The 18,333-nt window shown below is 36.5% G+C and overlaps 4 protein-coding genes across 5 annotated transcripts; 1 reads left to right on the top strand and 3 right to left on the bottom strand.

Annotated features, from left to right (window-relative positions):
- Window positions 1-1,596: 1,596 nt before the first annotated feature.
- Window positions 1,597-4,822, top strand: LOC103449362 (tetratricopeptide repeat domain-containing protein PYG7, chloroplastic). Of its 2 annotated transcripts, none has more exons than XM_029090430.2 (5): window positions 1,597-2,001; window positions 2,633-2,684; window positions 3,062-3,354; window positions 3,567-3,713; window positions 4,289-4,822. In XM_029090430.2, the coding sequence occupies exons 1-5, from the start codon at window positions 1,741-1,743 to the stop codon at window positions 4,586-4,588; spliced, it is 1,053 nt and encodes a 350-aa protein (XP_028946263.1). In that variant the 5' UTR covers window positions 1,597-1,740; the 3' UTR covers window positions 4,589-4,822. The 2 variants fall into 2 exon arrangements, with proteins under 2 accessions (XP_028946263.1, XP_008386896.1); XM_008388674.4 differs by having other exon boundaries at window positions 1,649-2,001; window positions 2,629-2,684.
- Window positions 4,823-4,949: 127 nt separating this feature from the next.
- LOC103413453 (uncharacterized) lies at window positions 4,950-7,536 on the bottom strand. The gene is made up of 3 exons (XM_008351915.4): window positions 7,020-7,536; window positions 6,615-6,765; window positions 4,950-5,629 (listed from the first exon to the last, which is right to left on the bottom strand). The coding sequence occupies exons 1-3, from the start codon at window positions 7,431-7,433 to the stop codon at window positions 5,397-5,399; spliced, it is 798 nt and encodes a 265-aa protein (XP_008350137.3). The 5' UTR covers window positions 7,434-7,536; the 3' UTR covers window positions 4,950-5,396.
- A 1,705-nt stretch (window positions 7,537-9,241) lies between these two features.
- Window positions 9,242-12,826, bottom strand: LOC103449364 (probable arabinosyltransferase ARAD1). The gene is made up of 2 exons (XM_008388676.4): window positions 11,178-12,826; window positions 9,242-9,991 (listed from the first exon to the last, which is right to left on the bottom strand). Exons 1-2 carry the CDS (start codon window positions 12,156-12,158, stop codon window positions 9,437-9,439), a joined length of 1,536 nt encoding a protein of 511 aa, XP_008386898.2. The 5' UTR covers window positions 12,159-12,826; the 3' UTR covers window positions 9,242-9,436.
- A 1,440-nt stretch (window positions 12,827-14,266) lies between these two features.
- LOC103449365 (NADH--cytochrome b5 reductase 1) lies at window positions 14,267-18,153 on the bottom strand. Its single transcript, XM_008388677.4, has 9 exons — window positions 17,745-18,153; window positions 16,591-16,732; window positions 16,291-16,381; window positions 16,083-16,160; window positions 15,888-15,968; window positions 15,708-15,797; window positions 15,267-15,332; window positions 14,732-14,818; window positions 14,267-14,616 (listed from the first exon to the last, which is right to left on the bottom strand). The coding sequence occupies exons 1-9, from the start codon at window positions 17,848-17,850 to the stop codon at window positions 14,524-14,526; spliced, it is 834 nt and encodes a 277-aa protein (XP_008386899.3). The 5' UTR covers window positions 17,851-18,153; the 3' UTR covers window positions 14,267-14,523.
- Window positions 18,154-18,333: the final 180 nt, after the last annotated feature.

The raw sequence follows: 18,333 nt of genomic DNA, 5'->3' as shown, positions 1-18,333 counted from the left end.
GGATAATTCATTGTCTGGTTTAGCACAACTCCCTACCTTCCAATAAATGTCGGCCGCAAACAGGTTTACACCATCCAATTATCAAATAAGGTTAGCTGAGTTATTATTAAGTTGGTGTTTTGAGTCATCTATTGCATGTCATAAATTGTCACTTCCAGGAGAATGACTTGTATTGACTATGTTTACCGTCATATATTGTCTCGATCCAATAATACATTGCAATACAGAAGTTTTTTTTTTTCATATAAAACATGTATTATTAGATTAAGACGTGATGATGGCGATAAACTGTTTTATGTAGTTACTCTTCACCCGTAGCCTAAGATTTGAGTATAGTTAGGTATGGCTTGATATTGAGGTGATTTTGAAAAAAGCTGGTATAAAAAAAAGTTAGGAGCATTTTTGTGTTTGGCAAAACTTCCAACTTCAATTTTTTTTTCAGAGTTTTGGGTGAAAAAAAGCTAAAAAATAAAAGCAGCAAAAGGCAGTTTTGAAAAACTGGCTTTTCAGCTTATGCCAAAACTCTTTTCTAAGAGGCACTAAGGGCTTTAATGAAACTTTTATGTACCCAAAATGACCTTAAGCAATTAAAACTTCACACAGAAGTTCAGAGATTTACCCAGTCGTCAATTAGGAATGCATTGGTCTTTGATTAGTTGTACCGGTGATGCTTCGTTGATTTCTGGGCAGAACATACAGAGCATGCATTAGCTCTAGTCCTTCGAATTTAACCTCAAACTTCACTGATAAAGTCAAGAGAGTTACCCAAAGTTGAGATTTGGCAATTGGTGTAGATTCAGTCTCGAGTTCGCTGGAAAAATGACCAAGAAGGTCACCAGATTTCTGGGCATGAACATAGAGAGGGCATTTGGGGTTAAATTCCAAGAATTTCATGCCAAAATTCGATATGCAGGATACAAAAGTTGTACTTGAGATTAAATGAATGTTGAATTGAGTTTGAAGCACTCCAATTTCGTCGAGCCTCAGGTCAACTCGTCAAAGAGTTTTTCATCGAGAAGGAAGGGTTGGCTTTCTTCATTTTTGAGTACTTGATCTTCACATGCAACGCCACCATTCGAATCCATAGGTCAAATTACACCTAAACTAGGGAATATCGGTATGGATTTCACTCGAAAATTGACGTTGGTGTGGGTGATTCTCTCTATAAATAGAGAGAGTGAGAGTTAGAGAAAGAGTTGGAGAGAAAGAAGAGTCTTACGGAAAAAAGGAAGAACGAGAGAAGAAGACGGAGATCAAATAAAAGGAGTGGGCCCCTCAAGGCACACTAAATAAGACCAAACCCTTTTTGATTATTTCACACAGTCATAGCTATTGTACATAAAAGTTTACCAAACACTATAATATTGCTTTTTTTTTTCTTCCTAAATCACTTTTACAAAAAAGTTTACCAAACACTCTGCTGCTTTATTTCACAGCTGCTTATTCTCACAGCATAGAAGAAGCAATTTTTTTTTTAAGCACAGCAATACCAAACCAGCCCTAAGCAGTAGTTTAGGGTGTCGTGCCCCATAATCTTGCCAGTATCCTAACCGTCAGATCAGACCACAAAAAGGAACCCACATCCAACGGTCCAAAAACACCCTTTATTTATGGAAAGAAATTAAAAATCTTTGTCAGTTTTCATTATCCACAACAATTAGCCACTCTCAGTACTATCATTAATTCCGCTCCCGTTTTCAATATCGCCACTCTTATCTCTCCCAGCTCTGAGCTCCTCCAATGGCCACCGTCCTCCGAAATCCACCTTTACGAGCACCGTTCGCACCGCTTCCCGCCACCGTTTCGCCGAACCCTCCGAAAACTTCATACGTTTCGTGCAGACAAGGCTCGATCAGCACGCCGCCGTTTCTCACTCTCGTCTCTCTACGGTCATCTCGCTCGCCGTCCGTACGGTTCCTCAATTTCGCGCCTTTAGCTTCCCGCCATGAGACCCTAAGTGCGGAGACGGCGGAGGAGCTTCGAGAGCTCAATGAGGTCGAGGTACTATTTACTTTTTTCTTAACAATTTTCAGAATTTGTTTTTTGTTTACTTGAATTGAAGTTCATTAGGTCTGCTTGTTTGATTGTTGATGAGGAATTGATTTCGCAACAATGTTTCGAACGAAAAATGCGATCAATTTGTTGCAAAAGCTGATGTATTTATCACTTTTGATCAAAATTTGGGAGGATTAACGGGAATTGATCACTAAAAAATTTGAAAAAAAACTAGTTTTAGTTATGGCGAAATTCGAACATTGGGATTGATTGATGATCTTAAATGATGCCTAAAACTACTTTTAGTTTTAGTTGTGGCGAAATTCAAACTTTGAAGCATTGATGCTGCCCCTTCACATTAAAACAGATGTATGCAGAGGTCAGATTTTTATCTGTTAGGAAGCATTATTCACTAATATGACTATCATATTGCGTTTCAATCGTATGTCTTCTCCTTTGTGTTTTGATTCTTCTAAAAAAATCTAAGGAGATGGTAGTCTAGACTTTTTTTTTATGACAGTGGCTCTTTACAACGCCTGATTAGAAACATCTATAAGATATTTTTATGGCTTTCTTAGTCAAAATTTCGTTAACAGTTGTTTTTATTAATATGTTGTTCAATCGTGGATGAAGGCAGATACTCGGTGGAGAACTAGCAGTGGAAACTCCTGCCTCAACAGTTTTGGAGAGTAATTTCCTATTCACCACAAATATTGATCTTCACATAGACATGATACAAATTGTCAAATTTTATGGACCGCTCGAAATTTCTTCAACATGATATCATTATATACCCTAAATGTTTCATTGTGTGGATCACGAACGTTGAGTAAAACTATAAATAATTAGTGACTGCTGTCGCTGCCTATCTGTTTTCATTGTTATGGCAGTTTACATTACACAACACATGTATAATTGTGTCTTTATAAAATTATGAATTCAAGTTCTGTGCACAATACTCAATTTTTAATATTTTTATTTTCTCTGGTTTTATTTTATTTTTTTATTAAATACTTTTTACTTGGTCGTTGGGAATGATCTTTGTGATATCATCATTTTATTGCAGAAATTTGTGGGATCCTTTTGGTTACCAAGGATATTAAATTCATGAAGTGGCCATTTGCATGGGTATCTGCATTCTTAGTTGGACAAAGCTTATGGCTGATTTCTACTCCAATGGCACAATCACGTGATATTATCAAACCAAACGCGATTTATGAGACAGCGGAGTTATTTGAATTAGGAATCCAGCTATCATACTTGCTACTATTGCTAGGTTTTCTTGGGGTTGGAACTTTCTTTGTGATTCGTCAAGTGCTTGTACGTAGAGAACTTGATCTTTCTGCCAAAGAATTGCAGGTATGAGCCTGCATTTTCCATTATACACTGTTGATTAACATCGTACCTGACACTTTGCTCCAACCTTGACACTTAGTACACATCCTACCTGAATTACAAGGACCACATAAAGACATTAATTCTTTAATGTTTGCCTGCTGTAATAGACATTTGACAGAGGCTGTCAACAACTGGTTACTCAACACTATAATTTTTTTCTATCTAAATACCAGGAGCAAGTAAGAAGCGGCGATGCTGATGCAACTGAGCTTTTTGAACTTGGAGCAGTAATGCTGAGGAGGAAAATTTATCCAGCTGCTATTAAGTACTTGGTTCAGGCAATTGAGAAATGGGATGGGGACGACCAAGATCTTGCTCAGGTATGATGAATTCTCAGATATATTTGCACTTCTATTGTCTAAGGCACATCATACTGAATCCAACAAATAGATGGCTTTAGAATTGTGTTATAAAAATAGTTGTGACTATTTGATTGTTATATTCCAATTTAAACATTTTTGGCATTGGAAATCCTTGCTACTTGGTTCCATTGTACGTGTTAATCCCTTTGAAATACCGGAAACTTGTAGTTGTGGATCATACGTACTCAGAATTGCATGCCTTGAAAGGGCACTAATTGGCATTCTGAGTCATGCATTTTCAGTGTTGTTGTATGTGTTGGTGAATGTTAAGGGTGTTGCCACATCCCGACTTACGCATGATTTTGTAGTCTATGTAGCCTTGACATGGTTTTGAAATTTAATCTGTATCCACCTTGTCTAAAAGGTAACCACATATAAATAGCTGGGGAAACGAGAATGAAAATTAAGACCATTTGAATCGTATATATATATATATATATATATATATATTTTTTTTTTTTTTTGGCATCATCTTTTCGTGCTTGGCTTATGAATTTCTGATGTGGCTTTTGACTTTTTATATATTTGAATAGGTTTACAATGCCCTTGGTGTCAGTTACGTCCGTGAGGGTAAACTTGCTAAGGGAATTACGCAGTTTGAAACTGCCGTGAAGCTTCAGCCAGGCTACGTCACAGCTTGGAACAACCTAGGTGATGCCTATGAAAAGAGGAAAGACTTTAAGGCTGCACTGAAGGCATTTGAGGAAGTACTTCTGTTTGATCCAAATAACAAGGTAGCAATACCACGGCGGGAAACTTTGATGGAACAAGTGAAAATGTACAGAGATGTTCCGGTAAAAACAAAGGAGAAGTCATCTGACAGTATGCGTTGACAGGGATTTTATCAGCCACAGCTTATGTAAGTTTTGCTTGCCTGACTTCTGTAGTCACATTTTGTATTGTCTAGCATCTAAGTCTGTAATTTGATTCCGGAAACTTGATTCGTAAGTAGGCGAGTAACGTTCTTTGTATTGTAAGTGTTACAAATATATTTTACACAAACGGTTGTGCAGTTCATAACATCGTGTTTACTTATTAGCTAAATAAATTCGATGAGGATTACGGAATGTTCAAGTCCTAAAGCTACCTATCTCGATGTTGCATTTTTCTGTTTGAGACTCAAGTATTTGCATTTTCGTTAGCAAAATATTGAGGCAAATTCCATTCATGTTTGGAGATAAAAGAGTCGCAACCTTTGAAGATTGAACAAAGACCCTTATTTCTATGTAAATAAAATTTAGAAATTTAAACCCTCTATTTTTCTCACTTTTTACATCATACTCAAGTGACCAAGGAACGACAAATGGAATGGTAGTCTCAAAACAAAGACATGGTTCGTTTGGAATTGCTTTTTAAATGACTGAAAGTATTTTTAAAGAAAATGTTTTTGAGTTCTAAAAGCACTTGAAGTTCATTTCCAGGATTTACTTGCATTTTTACAATTGATTGGTTCCAAAAGCATTTTTATCAAAAGCGCTTTCAGTCATTTTAAAAGCATTTTCAAGCAAACTCTCAAGTTTTTTAATTACAAATGATATTATTATACTAAACTACACTAAAGAAAGGGAAGCGTTTGAACCCAAAACGCAGTTGGCTAAAGAAGACGACGCTATCAACCATAGTGATCAACCACTTGAAGAATCAGTCGTATTCACAGGCCAAGAGATGTTGTGTGGTTGCATTAAGGGTGGGAAGCTTGACCTTTAGTGGCTCACCCCCATAAGAGGTGTGAGGGGAGAAGACAATATTGTACATAAATCGATTAGAATTAGGGTCCCTTTGGAGGGTATATAGTAGCTGACCTGCACCATACCGGCCTAGAAGTTGGTATGATCTCTCTGATTGATCCATTGTAACACAAACTTCATCCGTACCTAACCAAATCAAAATAAGTAAAAGTTATGTAAAAATATTTTTCTTAAAGATGATCTTCAAATGATTAAAATCTTTATGTTGATTGATGAGTTGTTGATCTGATTGATATGTATGAATGACTTAAACGTTCTCAAGTTGGTTGATTTTTGCAAAGAGGATCATTAAATGACAATTGAGATTTGGGTAGTACTATTCGCACACCCCATCTTAGCTTTCACACACCCTTGTTAAATTTTTGTCCATTGATCTTCTTCAATTCATTCGATCTGACGGTCGGAAATTGAGAAGGGTGTGTGAGAGGTAAAAATGGGTGTGTAGATAGCACCACCCTTGAGATTTTCATGTTGATTAATGAACTATTCATCTGTTTGATACATACAAATGAAACAATCAATTTGGTTGTGTTTTTTTTCAAAGTTAATTAGTAAATGATAGGTAAAGAAATGAACAGTTCTGATTATGACATTTATAGGATGAAAATAGGTTAATAACAACTAGATGGACTAGGCGGTGCATGGACCAAAATAATCATTTTTTTTTCTTAATTTACTAGGTGGGTTTGGGGTTGCTTAATTTTTTTTTAAATAGCTTTTTTGAGAAAAAGTTGGGCTTAAAATTATGTTTGGTAAGTGAGAAATTTTTTTTTTCTTTTCAAAATCATGGATGTAAAACATTGCAGCTCTAAGAATGCTTATCAAAAAAGTGTTTTTATTTTTATTTTTATAGAAGGTTGATGAATGATATCAACTAATGAAACTTTCATATTGACAATCCTACTCCCATTTCTTTTTTTTTTTTTAGCTAAAAACACTTTTCACATCACAGTTTACCATTAACTGCTTCTTTCCACATGTTTGTTCTCACAGCACAACAAAAAAAATTTGAAAAAAAAAAAACACAGCACTTCCAAACTAGCTCACCATGTAAAATTAAATAAATTAAATTGGATTTGATATGAATAATTGGGAGAAGAAAGCAACTCACAGGCAGCTAACTCTATCTGCGTTTGGTAAATAAAATCCAGGGCTGCAGAGATTTCTTGCTCAAACTCATGAAATGGTGATCCACTTTTAAAATTCATCTTTCTTAGCTTACAAAGTCCTTCTCCCAACTCCATCATCGCTCCTTTATGGTTCTATTTCATCACAACAAAACCCGAGTGTAACTAATCAATTTGTAAGTATATATATATAGAGGATTGACTTGACGATATGATATGATAACTCTCTAAATTCAACGCATATTGAAAAAATAAATGGGAGTTTTAAATTTTGTAATATGTAGGATGAACCTGAACAAAAAGTTAGCGCAATATTAACTTACTAACTGTTTAGCGATATATAAAAACACAACAGTAGGCACACTCAATCAGTTGTGAGAATTATCAACCTGATTGAATAGGTGATGGAATCCCACTGCGCATTGTAGAATGCCATGAATAAGAGTTCTGGACGGTTCTTCGGCATTGTTCCAAAGCGATTCGAGAAAGTCATGGCACTTGTAGTATTCCCTTGTGTTGAACAGCACAACTGCTTCATCAAAGCTACACTCCTCTTCGTCGTCCTCCTCCTCACCTTCACCGGCACCGGAAAATCTATATGAAACCCCGAAACAACAGTAGTACCGGCTGCTGGTGGGTACTAGGATTGATCTTGTGTTGCTGCATGGGGAGGGAGAAGAGAAGCTGCAGGTGATAGTTATTGGATTGGTTTGGGAAGGGAAGAGATGAGAGTGTCGAATCGGACGGCTTGAGATTGACGAGGGAGATAAAACAGTGGGAGTGGCAGCAGATGGTAACGCCATGGATGGATTATAACTTCTGGAGAAGGTTTTTCAGAGGTCTAAGACTTTACAACCATATTTTTTGGCCACATTTGTGTGGTGGAGGCTCGGAGTAAACCACCCAAATACAGGACAAAACTGTCACTCCTTTCTTTTTTTAGTCTATTTGTTTTGATATAAAAAAAAAAATTGAAATGGTAAATTCATAGAAAACAATTCAGGCCTGATTATCGGACAGATCGGATAGGAAGCAAGGGTTCTAATTTCAATCTAAAATTTTACGAAATAGAAAATGTCTTATAGGGGTTAAGTACATATAATTATCTAACTTTTACTGTTATTAAGTAATGACTTTATAAACATTAAGTGATAATATTTCTAGCGTTAAATAATGACATAGACAAATACTAAAGTTGGTATTTACTAATCGTCATTTTTTGAGCACTTATTCCTCAAATTGACTCGTTTTAGTCTAATCAAGCTGTAAATTTATTTAGATGAACTACGATGATTTGGAGATTCAAAGCTCCGTAGATGACTCAAGAGTAAAAACTTGCTTTAATAGTTGTCCACATCATCATTTAACACTAGTAGAACAACAACAAAGCCTTATCCTATAAATTAGAGTCAACTATATGAATCATAAAATGCCATTGCGCTAGGTTTTATGACATGTCTTCCATTAGATCCAAGTAGTCCAAGTCTTTTCTTAGAGTCTCTTTCGAAGTCTTCCTAGGTTTTCCTCTACCCCTTTAGCCCTGAGCCTCTGTTTCGTAATCACATCTTCTAATCGGAGCGTCTGTAGGTCTTCCTTTCACATGTCAAAATTGCCTTAATCAATTTTCTCTCATCTTATCTTCAATTTTGACTACTTTTAATTTACCTCGGATATCCTTGTTCCTAATTTTGTCCTTTCTCTTGTGTCACACATCCAACGAAGCATTCTCATCTCCGCTACAATCACTTTGTGTACGTGTTGATACTTCATCGTTTGTGTACGTGTTGATACTTCACCGCCCAACATTCCGTGCCATAAAGCATTGCTCGCCTTATTGTCATCCTATAAAATTTTCCCTTGAGCTTTTAGTGGCATACGACAGTCGCACAACACACCCGATGCACTATTTACTTCATCCATCCAGTTTGTATTATATAACTGAGGTCTCCATCCAATTATCCGTCATTTAACAATAGTAAACCTAACATATTTTGGACCAAACGTATTTCAATTTTTTTTTAAATATATTTCAATTTCGTTCTAATTCTTTTTAAATTTTGGGCATTGGATTCGATTCAGGTGTTACAAATTCGAAAAATATTGGATTGGAAAGTCAAAATCAAAATTTTCAATTCAAGTTGCACCATAGACGATTTTTTTAGTGCTTTCAAACTGAAAAATAGCATATGGTGCTCCAATTTGACGGTAATGTGAGATTCAAACCATTAAATGTATGTAAATTTGACCACCAACTTTTATTTCTTAACACACTCTCGTCTTTTCATGCAAATTGGAAAAACAGACCATAGTCCCTCTCTTAGTTTGGCCCAAAAAAACCCAGAAAAATCATACAAATTGGCAAGAAATGCAAACCTTTTCACTGGTACGATCATCTAAACGATCATTTTGCCAGTCGTTGCTACGAAACGAAATAACGGGACTACGACATGTGTATTATATTGTGGAATGCAAGTGAGCAGATGAATAGATGAAGAGTTTACAGATGACCATTTCTGTTCGAACCAATTATTCGACAAGAAAGGTTTCAGCTTACAACGTTTTCTTTAGAAACGAAACATGACTACAACTGAATTCTATCCTGAGTACAACAAGCGAAGAACGTATTGATTTCGGAGGGGTAGAACTAAATTTATCCAATTTAATTTCCTAATATTAGAACAAATGAAGATATTTTGACAACGATGCTTCGTGTAGTTGATCAAGAATGTAATTGATAATTCTAGTCCTGTGTGGTGTTAAGAGTCAGAAATGCTGCAGAGCCACAGAGTGTGTTAATTCCGCTTTCTTACCAGAAGTTACTTGGTGATGGTATCCTGCTTACCCCCTTCCCCTCGCGAGAAATTGAATGGGAGAATCGTCTAGACTTGTGTAACTTCATTCTTATAGCCGGAACCCTGCGAGCAACTGCTTGCCATATCATCTGGACAGCATCGCCCTCCTTTGATGGGAACTGAAACTCATAAAATTTCTGAACCTCCTGCAACCTCTTCCACATTCGCGTCCACTCGTCCCTCCCAATGTTCCTGGTGAGGTTTACGAGAAAATTCTTCTTAAGAGCATCCCTTGTTCGAACAAATATGCAGAACTCAGAGTAGTCAAGCACATCCTCGTATGGGAGTTCGATCTCATCACTGATGATGACAGGGACGCAGTGGCTAGCAATAGCGTCAAAGAGGCGATTTGATGATGGGGTGTCACCGGCTATGTTGAGGCAGAATTTGGAGGTGTGCATCCCCTGGGAAGCCTTGTTAACTCCATCTTTTTTAACACTCCCAAATGTAAAATGTACATCTTTTTCGCCTTGTAGAAGATAGAATAACTCTTGCCGAACAAAGCCACCCTGAAAATGTAGAACCGGAAAGTCAAGAGCCATGAATTTAGGAATGAACAAACAGCCTAGATCAAAACAGAAAATCAAAGACAGAGAAGGAAACAAGGCAAAAGCTGACAAGATAAACAGAATCAATGAACAAAATAAAGGTAGAGGTGAAAGATCATGTTTTGATTGGCCAACACTCAGAAGAAAGAACATGTCAGATTCGCAAATTAATTTGTCGGTATTACTTTGCCCTCTAACCAACAAAGGTACATGTTCTTTCTTCTGTGCACAAGTGTGTCCCATAGCAAACCTTAACCGGTAGAAATTAGGGATCCACTGAGGAACACCCAGCCTAACAATATGCAAAAAAAAAACAGAAAAGGAAGAAAACCGCAGAAGCAAATTGTGAGCTGAAATTAACAATAGAAGATGAATATCGGCAAATCTTTACCAAGTATTGTTTCAAATTTCATAACGAAATGAAAATCATACTGAGAAAGAATACTAACTGACACAAGGGGCTAAATTTCATGTATAATTCTCCCATTACAGTAATTTGGAAGTGATGCAGAACATAGATGTCTGTATTTCTCTAAGATAACAAAATTTCAAACATTTTAAACAAACAAAACCACAAAGAACTCTCCTTTTCACAACTCACCATCTCAAAATACGATGAAGTTATGAACTTTGAAAAATCAAACACATTTTCATGTGCCGAATAAAAGACAAACATAGTTGTCAGGAATTTTATAGAGAAACTTCCCAAGAAAGGAAGCTTAAAAGAATGAGCAAACTATTTAAAATAAGAAAACGTTCAGACGTTTTACGTTGCATTCTGCATCAATGCACCTCCTTTTCCATAGCAAACTATATAAACAAGTTCACATGTAAATCTCAAATCTTGAATCACCTCCGCTGTGTATGCCCTATCTAGGGCCCAAGTACAAAGTAAAAATACGGAATTTATACGCAAATCTATCAACTAATATTGATTTCTTGACCACTGCAACACAAGCAGATATAGAACTAGATATTATTGATTTTACATCGAAAAAGCATGTATGTAAAAGGAAATTCCTTTAGAGAGTATCTAGATTTAACCGTGATCTGTTCAGATTTGATAGTCAGCATTAACACAATTGTGAGGCACAGAAAAGGAAATAAAGAAGAAAAAAACATTAGCTAAAGGAGAGAGAATACGTACATCTTTTCGATATATTGCACCTTGGAAGTACAGCAAGGTTGGCCGACTATCAAAAGTAGAGGAGTCATTCACATAGGATTTGATTACATGCTTGTAGGGGGCAATGACATCTTTCTCCACATTTGCTAAGTTTGGAGGATACCTCCCAAAGTCCGAAAGTATGAATGTTGCAGGCCATAGCTTCATCCTCGCGTCTAAAAGGCTATTTGGATGGTGAGCCACAATTAAGTGGTCTCTTCCCCCTGATCTCTTCCATTCCTTTTGAGCCGTCACATACTTAACCAATTTATCTTGCAGAACCTTATTTTTGCTCTTCTTCTCGTGCGGGTTTATCTTGGAGAATCGGTTATAGCTTAAGGAAGAAAAGAACGGTATAAAAACAATGTCAGCTTCGCTAGCATTGCGCACTCTTATTGCAGCACGAGCATTTGGGGGGTTGGGAAGTTCAGAAGCAAGGAGATCCAATGTCAGCCAGTATTCTATGCTGTGTTGCAGATTCAACGCGCCGGGATAAGCAGGTATTTTAGTTTGAAGATCTGGCCAAACGCTACTGCTTTCGGGTTTCCAATTCAAGAGTCCGAAATGAAATTCGGGGGGTAAATCATACATGAACACCTTGAGAAGAACTACCTTCTCATTGGTGTTACATTTTACTCCATTGTTAGCTTGGGACGCTTCTTTTTCTTGGGAAAAAGATGATGGCTTTTCTTCTTCCTCATTGTCCACAAGGATTGCTCGATTCCCAAATGAGGGTTCGACATCCTTTTGATTCTCACTTCCACCAGAACTCCCGCTGTCAATCACGGCATTAAGTTTGGAATTGGGTAACAGTTTATGGTCAATGAAGCGAGGCATGCTCGTCGAACGCAACACAAAGAACCAAGAAAATATGAAGAGTGTTGATGTAACTATAAATAAGAAGAACAAAGATTTCCGAGCAATGACAGCGAGGGAAGAAGCATTCCTTTCGGCCATTGTCATTCCAATCCCAAAGGATTCAATGAATCAAGAAATTCAATGCTCGAAAAATCGAAAACCATGAAAACTAGAGAGAATTACAACGACACCGCGGCATTAAGCCGAAAGAATCTAACAATGATCGGAACAGATTTCCATCACAAAAATGCAGAAACTTTCGACACTCAGAAGAGAGAAGAAACTCTAAAATTGGTAATCCAAAGAAAGATACAGATTGAAGATAGTGAAACTAACCCATGAAAACAGATCTCATTACGCTCTCATACCATTGTTTTCTCTCCCCATTTCGCTACACTGACTACCATGGAAGAACAAGAAAAATATAGAGAGAGAATCAGCTCAGAAAAAGAAAACCCAGATGAGAAAATAGAGAAAACCCAGATGAAATCCAATCAAATCTGATCAAACCCACCAAAAGAAAGCAACCCAAAAACCCAGCTGAAGCAGAAGAACAGAAAACAGACAGAAATTCAATGTGGGTGTGTTGATTTGGTGAGCAAGAAAATGGTGAGGATTTCGTGCCGTGGAGCATAACCAATTGCTACGGTTGGTGTGTTTGTTGACAAATTTGCGAGCTGAGAAATGGAGATTTTCTCTCAGAAGCAAAGGAGTAGGAGGAAGGAAGCGTTGGAATAGGGGGTCATCTGTTGAAGCGGGCTCGTCTGTTGTCGGAATTTCAATGGACTTTCCATAATTTCTATTTATTTATTTATTTTTGTATTTATTAATTTTATTTTATAAAACTATTTTTATTGCTACTTAAGTTTAACTCAACCATGATTATGCTAATTATGGTAAACAAACAAATAATCTATTTTTCAAGGCACGTTATTTTGGTTCTCCTTTCGACTCTTCTATGTTTGATATTTTAATTCGAGAAAGACTTTATTTTCAGCATAGTTTTTCTTTTCAATACAGCACATAGATAAACAAAACAAACTTATTAACGTGACTCAAAATAATAGTAGTGTCACATTATGAATGATTATACCGTCAAAGTTAAGCTTAATGGAGGATAAGTTTTGTTTAAAAGTTGAAAATAAAATAAAAACAAAAAGAGATTCTCTAAAATTGGGATGTTGCTTTGTTGTACTATCTTGTTTGTTAAAATCAGAAATTCTTTATAAATATGCCTTAAATCACATTGATCAAACCGAAAAATGCAGCCATGTCAAGTACCAAACCATCAACCACCATATTCCTTTCCTTATCTTTTTGTTTTGATATAAACCAAAATAATTTATAGTTACTAGTTTTTGTTATGATTTTTATTTTTATTTTGTCTAGGCATGGAGAGACTTTGTCAAAGTGATAATGTTGTCTCTCACCTTCCTTGCCACAAATAATATGATGATAAAACTTGCTTTGCTTGCCTTTGAGCCTAGGAGAGGTGGACAAGAATCAACATCTTAATAAATGAGAAAACATCATTATTAACAGTATGATCTAGTGGTATTCTTCTTTATGTATAGCATTATAAGAGGCCGGTATGATTCAACTGATATGAATGACAAGTTCAAAACCTAATTATGACTGACTTATTGTGTAATTTAACCACTGACGTTGTACCTTTACATTGCATCACGAGCTCAGGGTGTAAATTGATTAGCATAGTATCGTGGTTAGAAGGCCAAACTTCATTGGAACTAGGTTTAAAAACTTGGAAGGCCAAATGTGAAAAATTGTTACTTGTAGTTTACTCAAAAATTGTTAATGGTTTTCATCAATTCGTATAACTAGGCGTTCTAAGGCTTCTTAATCTTGCATTCTTCCAACTTATTGAGATTGGAAGCAAAAGAATTGTAATACTCTTGCACGTCAAGCTCGCGTCAACACTAAGTTGTACAAACTGATGAAAATTGAACATTCGACCGCAGTTTATTTCTGATACCAATTTTATTTAGATTGGTATCAGAAGTAAATGACAAGGGTAAAATTGACAATTGAAACCAAAATAACAATTACCGCAAACCACAGTGACCCCATTTATGAATTTTAGCAAAAATTAAAGCAGTTCCGAGAAGATTTGGAGTTGTTAGGTAGTCTTTCCAGGTGTATTCAATCGAGATTTTTAAGGATTTTAAAAAAGATTAAAGCAGGGTGCTTAAGAGTTGTTTATAATTTGTAGTAAAGTGAATTTATTCCCAGGATTAATCCAAAATTCCGATCCCAAACCATCAGAAACAAGATCCAACATCCGTTCTTGAACCTAAGAAATCCACTTAACAAGTACATTTGCCGTGTAAAAAGTTCCATTCCACTTTAAAGCAAAGAATGTGCTAAATTCACTTGTTCCAACGACTGGAACTCCTTTGCTCAACCCGCGAAAGCTCTGATTACATCGTTTGTAGAAGACCATACGGAAGGATCAGAACTGGAACTGCATCTCCGGTTCATATCCGAGTGCTTCAAGGTGAGCAGCCATGGCCTTGTTCATCGGGGGTGGACCACATCTCAGAATCTGCAGATTTCAAGAACAAAGTCAGCACTTCGCTTATAACAGTATGCTAGCGACTTTTCATATCTAACAATGCAGCAATGGAAACGCGTGTTTGCAAGCTTTTGAATTCACTTGCCTGAATATCATGCGCTGGGGCAGGCAAGTGCTCTTGAATCATTTCCTTTGAGACAAAGCCAACACCACCATCCCATACTTCCGGAGGCTGAAAAGTAACAGTTTACAGAGGCAGTAAAAAAAATAATGGTCGTCAGTCATGGCATATAACATAAGGATTAGGAGTCCACAGAAACAAAAAGAGACGGAATATCATTCACATTAACGAAACAATAGCGCAGAAGCAGAAGATGGTAACTTCATGCTCCATGAGGAGACCTTTGTAGTAGTATTTGGGTGGATTATCTAATTCTATTATTATAAATCTCAAACCAGTAAAAGTTGGAATATCATTCACATTAATGCTGAAGACCATCCTTCTCAAAACACACATAACAGTAAAAATCAAAACGGAATTCATGGCATTTTAATTTACTTTGGCTTGATATAGCGCTCTGGTAGCAAACTAAAAGATAATAAGTTTTTTCAAAAACACCAGGAGAAAGCAAAGGGAAGAAAAATAGTTCGAAAATATATTGCATGAGAAAGGCACTAACCTGATTCAAGACGTAGTAAATCTTGAAGCGATCAGGGTAGTTACTAGCAAGGCCATCCAACTCTTCCTGCAAACAAATAGAAGGAATTTGATCCAATTACATAACTGCAATTCGCAAATACTACAATTCCAACTTCTCAGTTCAATGTCAGGGCCGGAAACAAATAACATCTTTCTAGACTATATACAGACCGAGCATGTAATTCGCTACTTATTCAACAAGGGCAGGTTATCTAAGTGGGAATTGCATAGTCAACTAAGAACTATCAAATTAAAGTGCATTAGTAGACCCATCCTGCTAGCATTTTATAAAGACCCAATATGTTGGTTCCTTAGTGAAAGAATGGGCCAAACCAGTGGTAGTATAAGTTATCAAATAAACATAACAAGTAGACAATGCAAAGATAATATGAAACATGATACAACGGGGAATGCAGGATACCTTTACAAGAATGTCTTCATATGTCACATTGGCATAGATCAAGTGCACCTTCGTTTTGTCTTTTGGGTTTTCTAATATTGCCCTTGCAACCTACAGTGGATGCAGAGAAGATGAAAATATTCTCCAAAATGAGAGCAATGAAAGAACATATTGTACTCTTTTGTGGTAATAAATACATACCTGGAACATTGGAGTGATTCCAGACCCTCCAGCAAGCATCCCAAATGCTCTAACTTGGCCAGGTTGATACTTGAAACGCCCCTGGTAACAGTAAAATTCCAGGGATCAACTTGGTGGGAAAAAAAATTAATAGTGCATGTAGGAAATATATGATTTAAGTGCCAAAAACATTTGAATAGCAAAAAAAATGTGTACCTTCGGTCCCTTGACAGCAAGATGATCTCCAACGCGCATCTCCCGGAAATGATGTGACATTCTTCCTTGAGGATACATCTGATGCAAATAAATGTCCAATACATGATACCTTTTTTAAAATAACTTCATGTATAATTTTCTCTATTTCCATGTTTCAATAAAGTGAAGGTACAAGTGAATCTCCCTACAACTGTTGATAGATAATTACCTTTATAACCAATTCAAAATATCCAACATCAGAATCCAAGGTAGTTGGGGTATATGGTTTGATAATCTCTTCTCCTTGCCCATCCTTGCCCCTATTCGACAAAGTATATCACATAAGAAGCTACAACGATACAATCAAGACAAAAATCATCCAAACTTCCTCTTTATATATTAGAATTTCCAACAAACATTTAGTGAATCAACCATCATTTATCAAATTATCAACAGCTAAAAGTCTCAGAAAAGGATGACCATTTAGTAAACAAAGTAAACCAAAAAAGCCAATCCGAATCAATCGTACCTGCAACTTATGTGCTGTCCAATTGGAAGGCCTAAAACTGCAGTAGGTGTTGGAAGTTCAAATTTAAACTTTGCCACATTGTGGCTCAGCTGTGTGCGCTTGACAAGTTTGAAGTCCTTGAAATTCTCCGGATCTAAGCAAACTATAAAGATACACCACGATGTGAGGCATTTTTACAGATTCTATTGGGTCAATTTTTAGCATAAACCACACAGACAATGAGTCCACCCAGTTTTGTATACCTTACTTTGTTAACACACAAAGTACTGAAGGAAACTTGAATAGCTGAAATTTGACTACCGAGAAGGAAAAAAAAAAACAAAACAATTCAAAAACCGAACCCAAATCTGTCTCGAATCAATATTCAAAGCTGAATTAGAAGGACTAGAAGCAAAATGGTCAAATCCAGGATTTCTTCAAACAAAACAAAACAGAAATTAAAGATAAAACATTTTCAAACTCTTCAAACAGATATTTTCGATGTTTGATTTGTATATGAACAAAAGGATGAAGAAAGGGAAAAAGAAGAATTTGAAGATTAAGGCTCTGGTCCACCATTGTCTTCCAGAAAAAAGTGATCCTCTTACCTTATAAACCATGCTACTGGATAACATAAATCTCTGCTCTCCAAGTATGTTACCATGCAAGGAACAGAGAACCCTTTTCCTTAAAACTAAGCATCAAACTTTTTTCGATACAACAATATTCTACTCTAGGCGGAAATTTTGTCTAAGCCACACAGGATGAGCATGTAGCAATAATTAGGTATCGAACTTGTCATTTATGTGAGTCGAACTTTAAACCACCACTTAAGCGGGGAGAAATACCACTACACTGTAGTGCTAGTGACAGTGGCAACGTCAAGCATCAATCTTAATCGAAATATGATTACCCAATTGATCATTACAACTAAAACAAATATCACAAAAGAGGACATCACAAAACACCAAACTTTTTCTACTCCCCCAAATCCAATCCAGATAAAAATCACAGAAAAAGCATACATATTCATAACCCAACATCAACACTCGAATGATCAACCATAACTATGATCAAAACCATGTAAACCCATCACTGATTGAAAGTTGAAACCAACTAATCACAAAAAAATTGAAAGAAAACAAAAAAAGGGCAATTAAAAAAAAAGTTCAAACCTTTGGGCTTCTTGGAGGAGAAGAGATAAGCAGCAGCCGCAATAACAACAACAGCCACAGCCGCACCCACAAGGATCTGGGGATCCAGTGACTCTAAGAAATCCATATTCTTCGTGGGTTCTGGGCAAAAAAAAAAAGACCTTGCTTCTTGGTTTTATCAGAAGATATCAATCAAGAAATGGGAATGGTGGGAAAATGGGTAGCAGAGAGTGTGGGTAGGTGGACGATTTGCCTATCTATATAAATTGGAGTGGGTGTCTGTCGCTGACTAGCTGATAAGGTAGGTGAAATCGTTGATGGTGGGCTGATGGATCTCTTCTTGGTATACCAAACGATGCTGACTCCCAGACGCCGGGCGCCCATGGAAACCATTCTTAAAACCTACATTTCTTAAAAAACAAATAATGGCATAGTGGTCATTTAGTACTACGGATATGATAGTATTCTTCTTAGTAAGTGAGATAATTTAGGTTTAAATCTCGTTAATGATGAATTCGATACCAAATTAGGTTGTTCATTGTGTGGTTTAGCCGAACTTCCCGCTCCTCTTAGTGTAAAATATATTTTTGAATTAAAAAAAAAAGGCCTA

The sequence above is a fragment of the Malus domestica genome, chromosome 12 (assembly GCF_042453785.1).
Source record: "Malus domestica chromosome 12, GDT2T_hap1".
NCBI lineage: Eukaryota > Viridiplantae > Streptophyta > Magnoliopsida > Rosales > Rosaceae > Malus > Malus domestica.
This window is presented reverse-complemented; position numbering and strand designations above follow the sequence as displayed.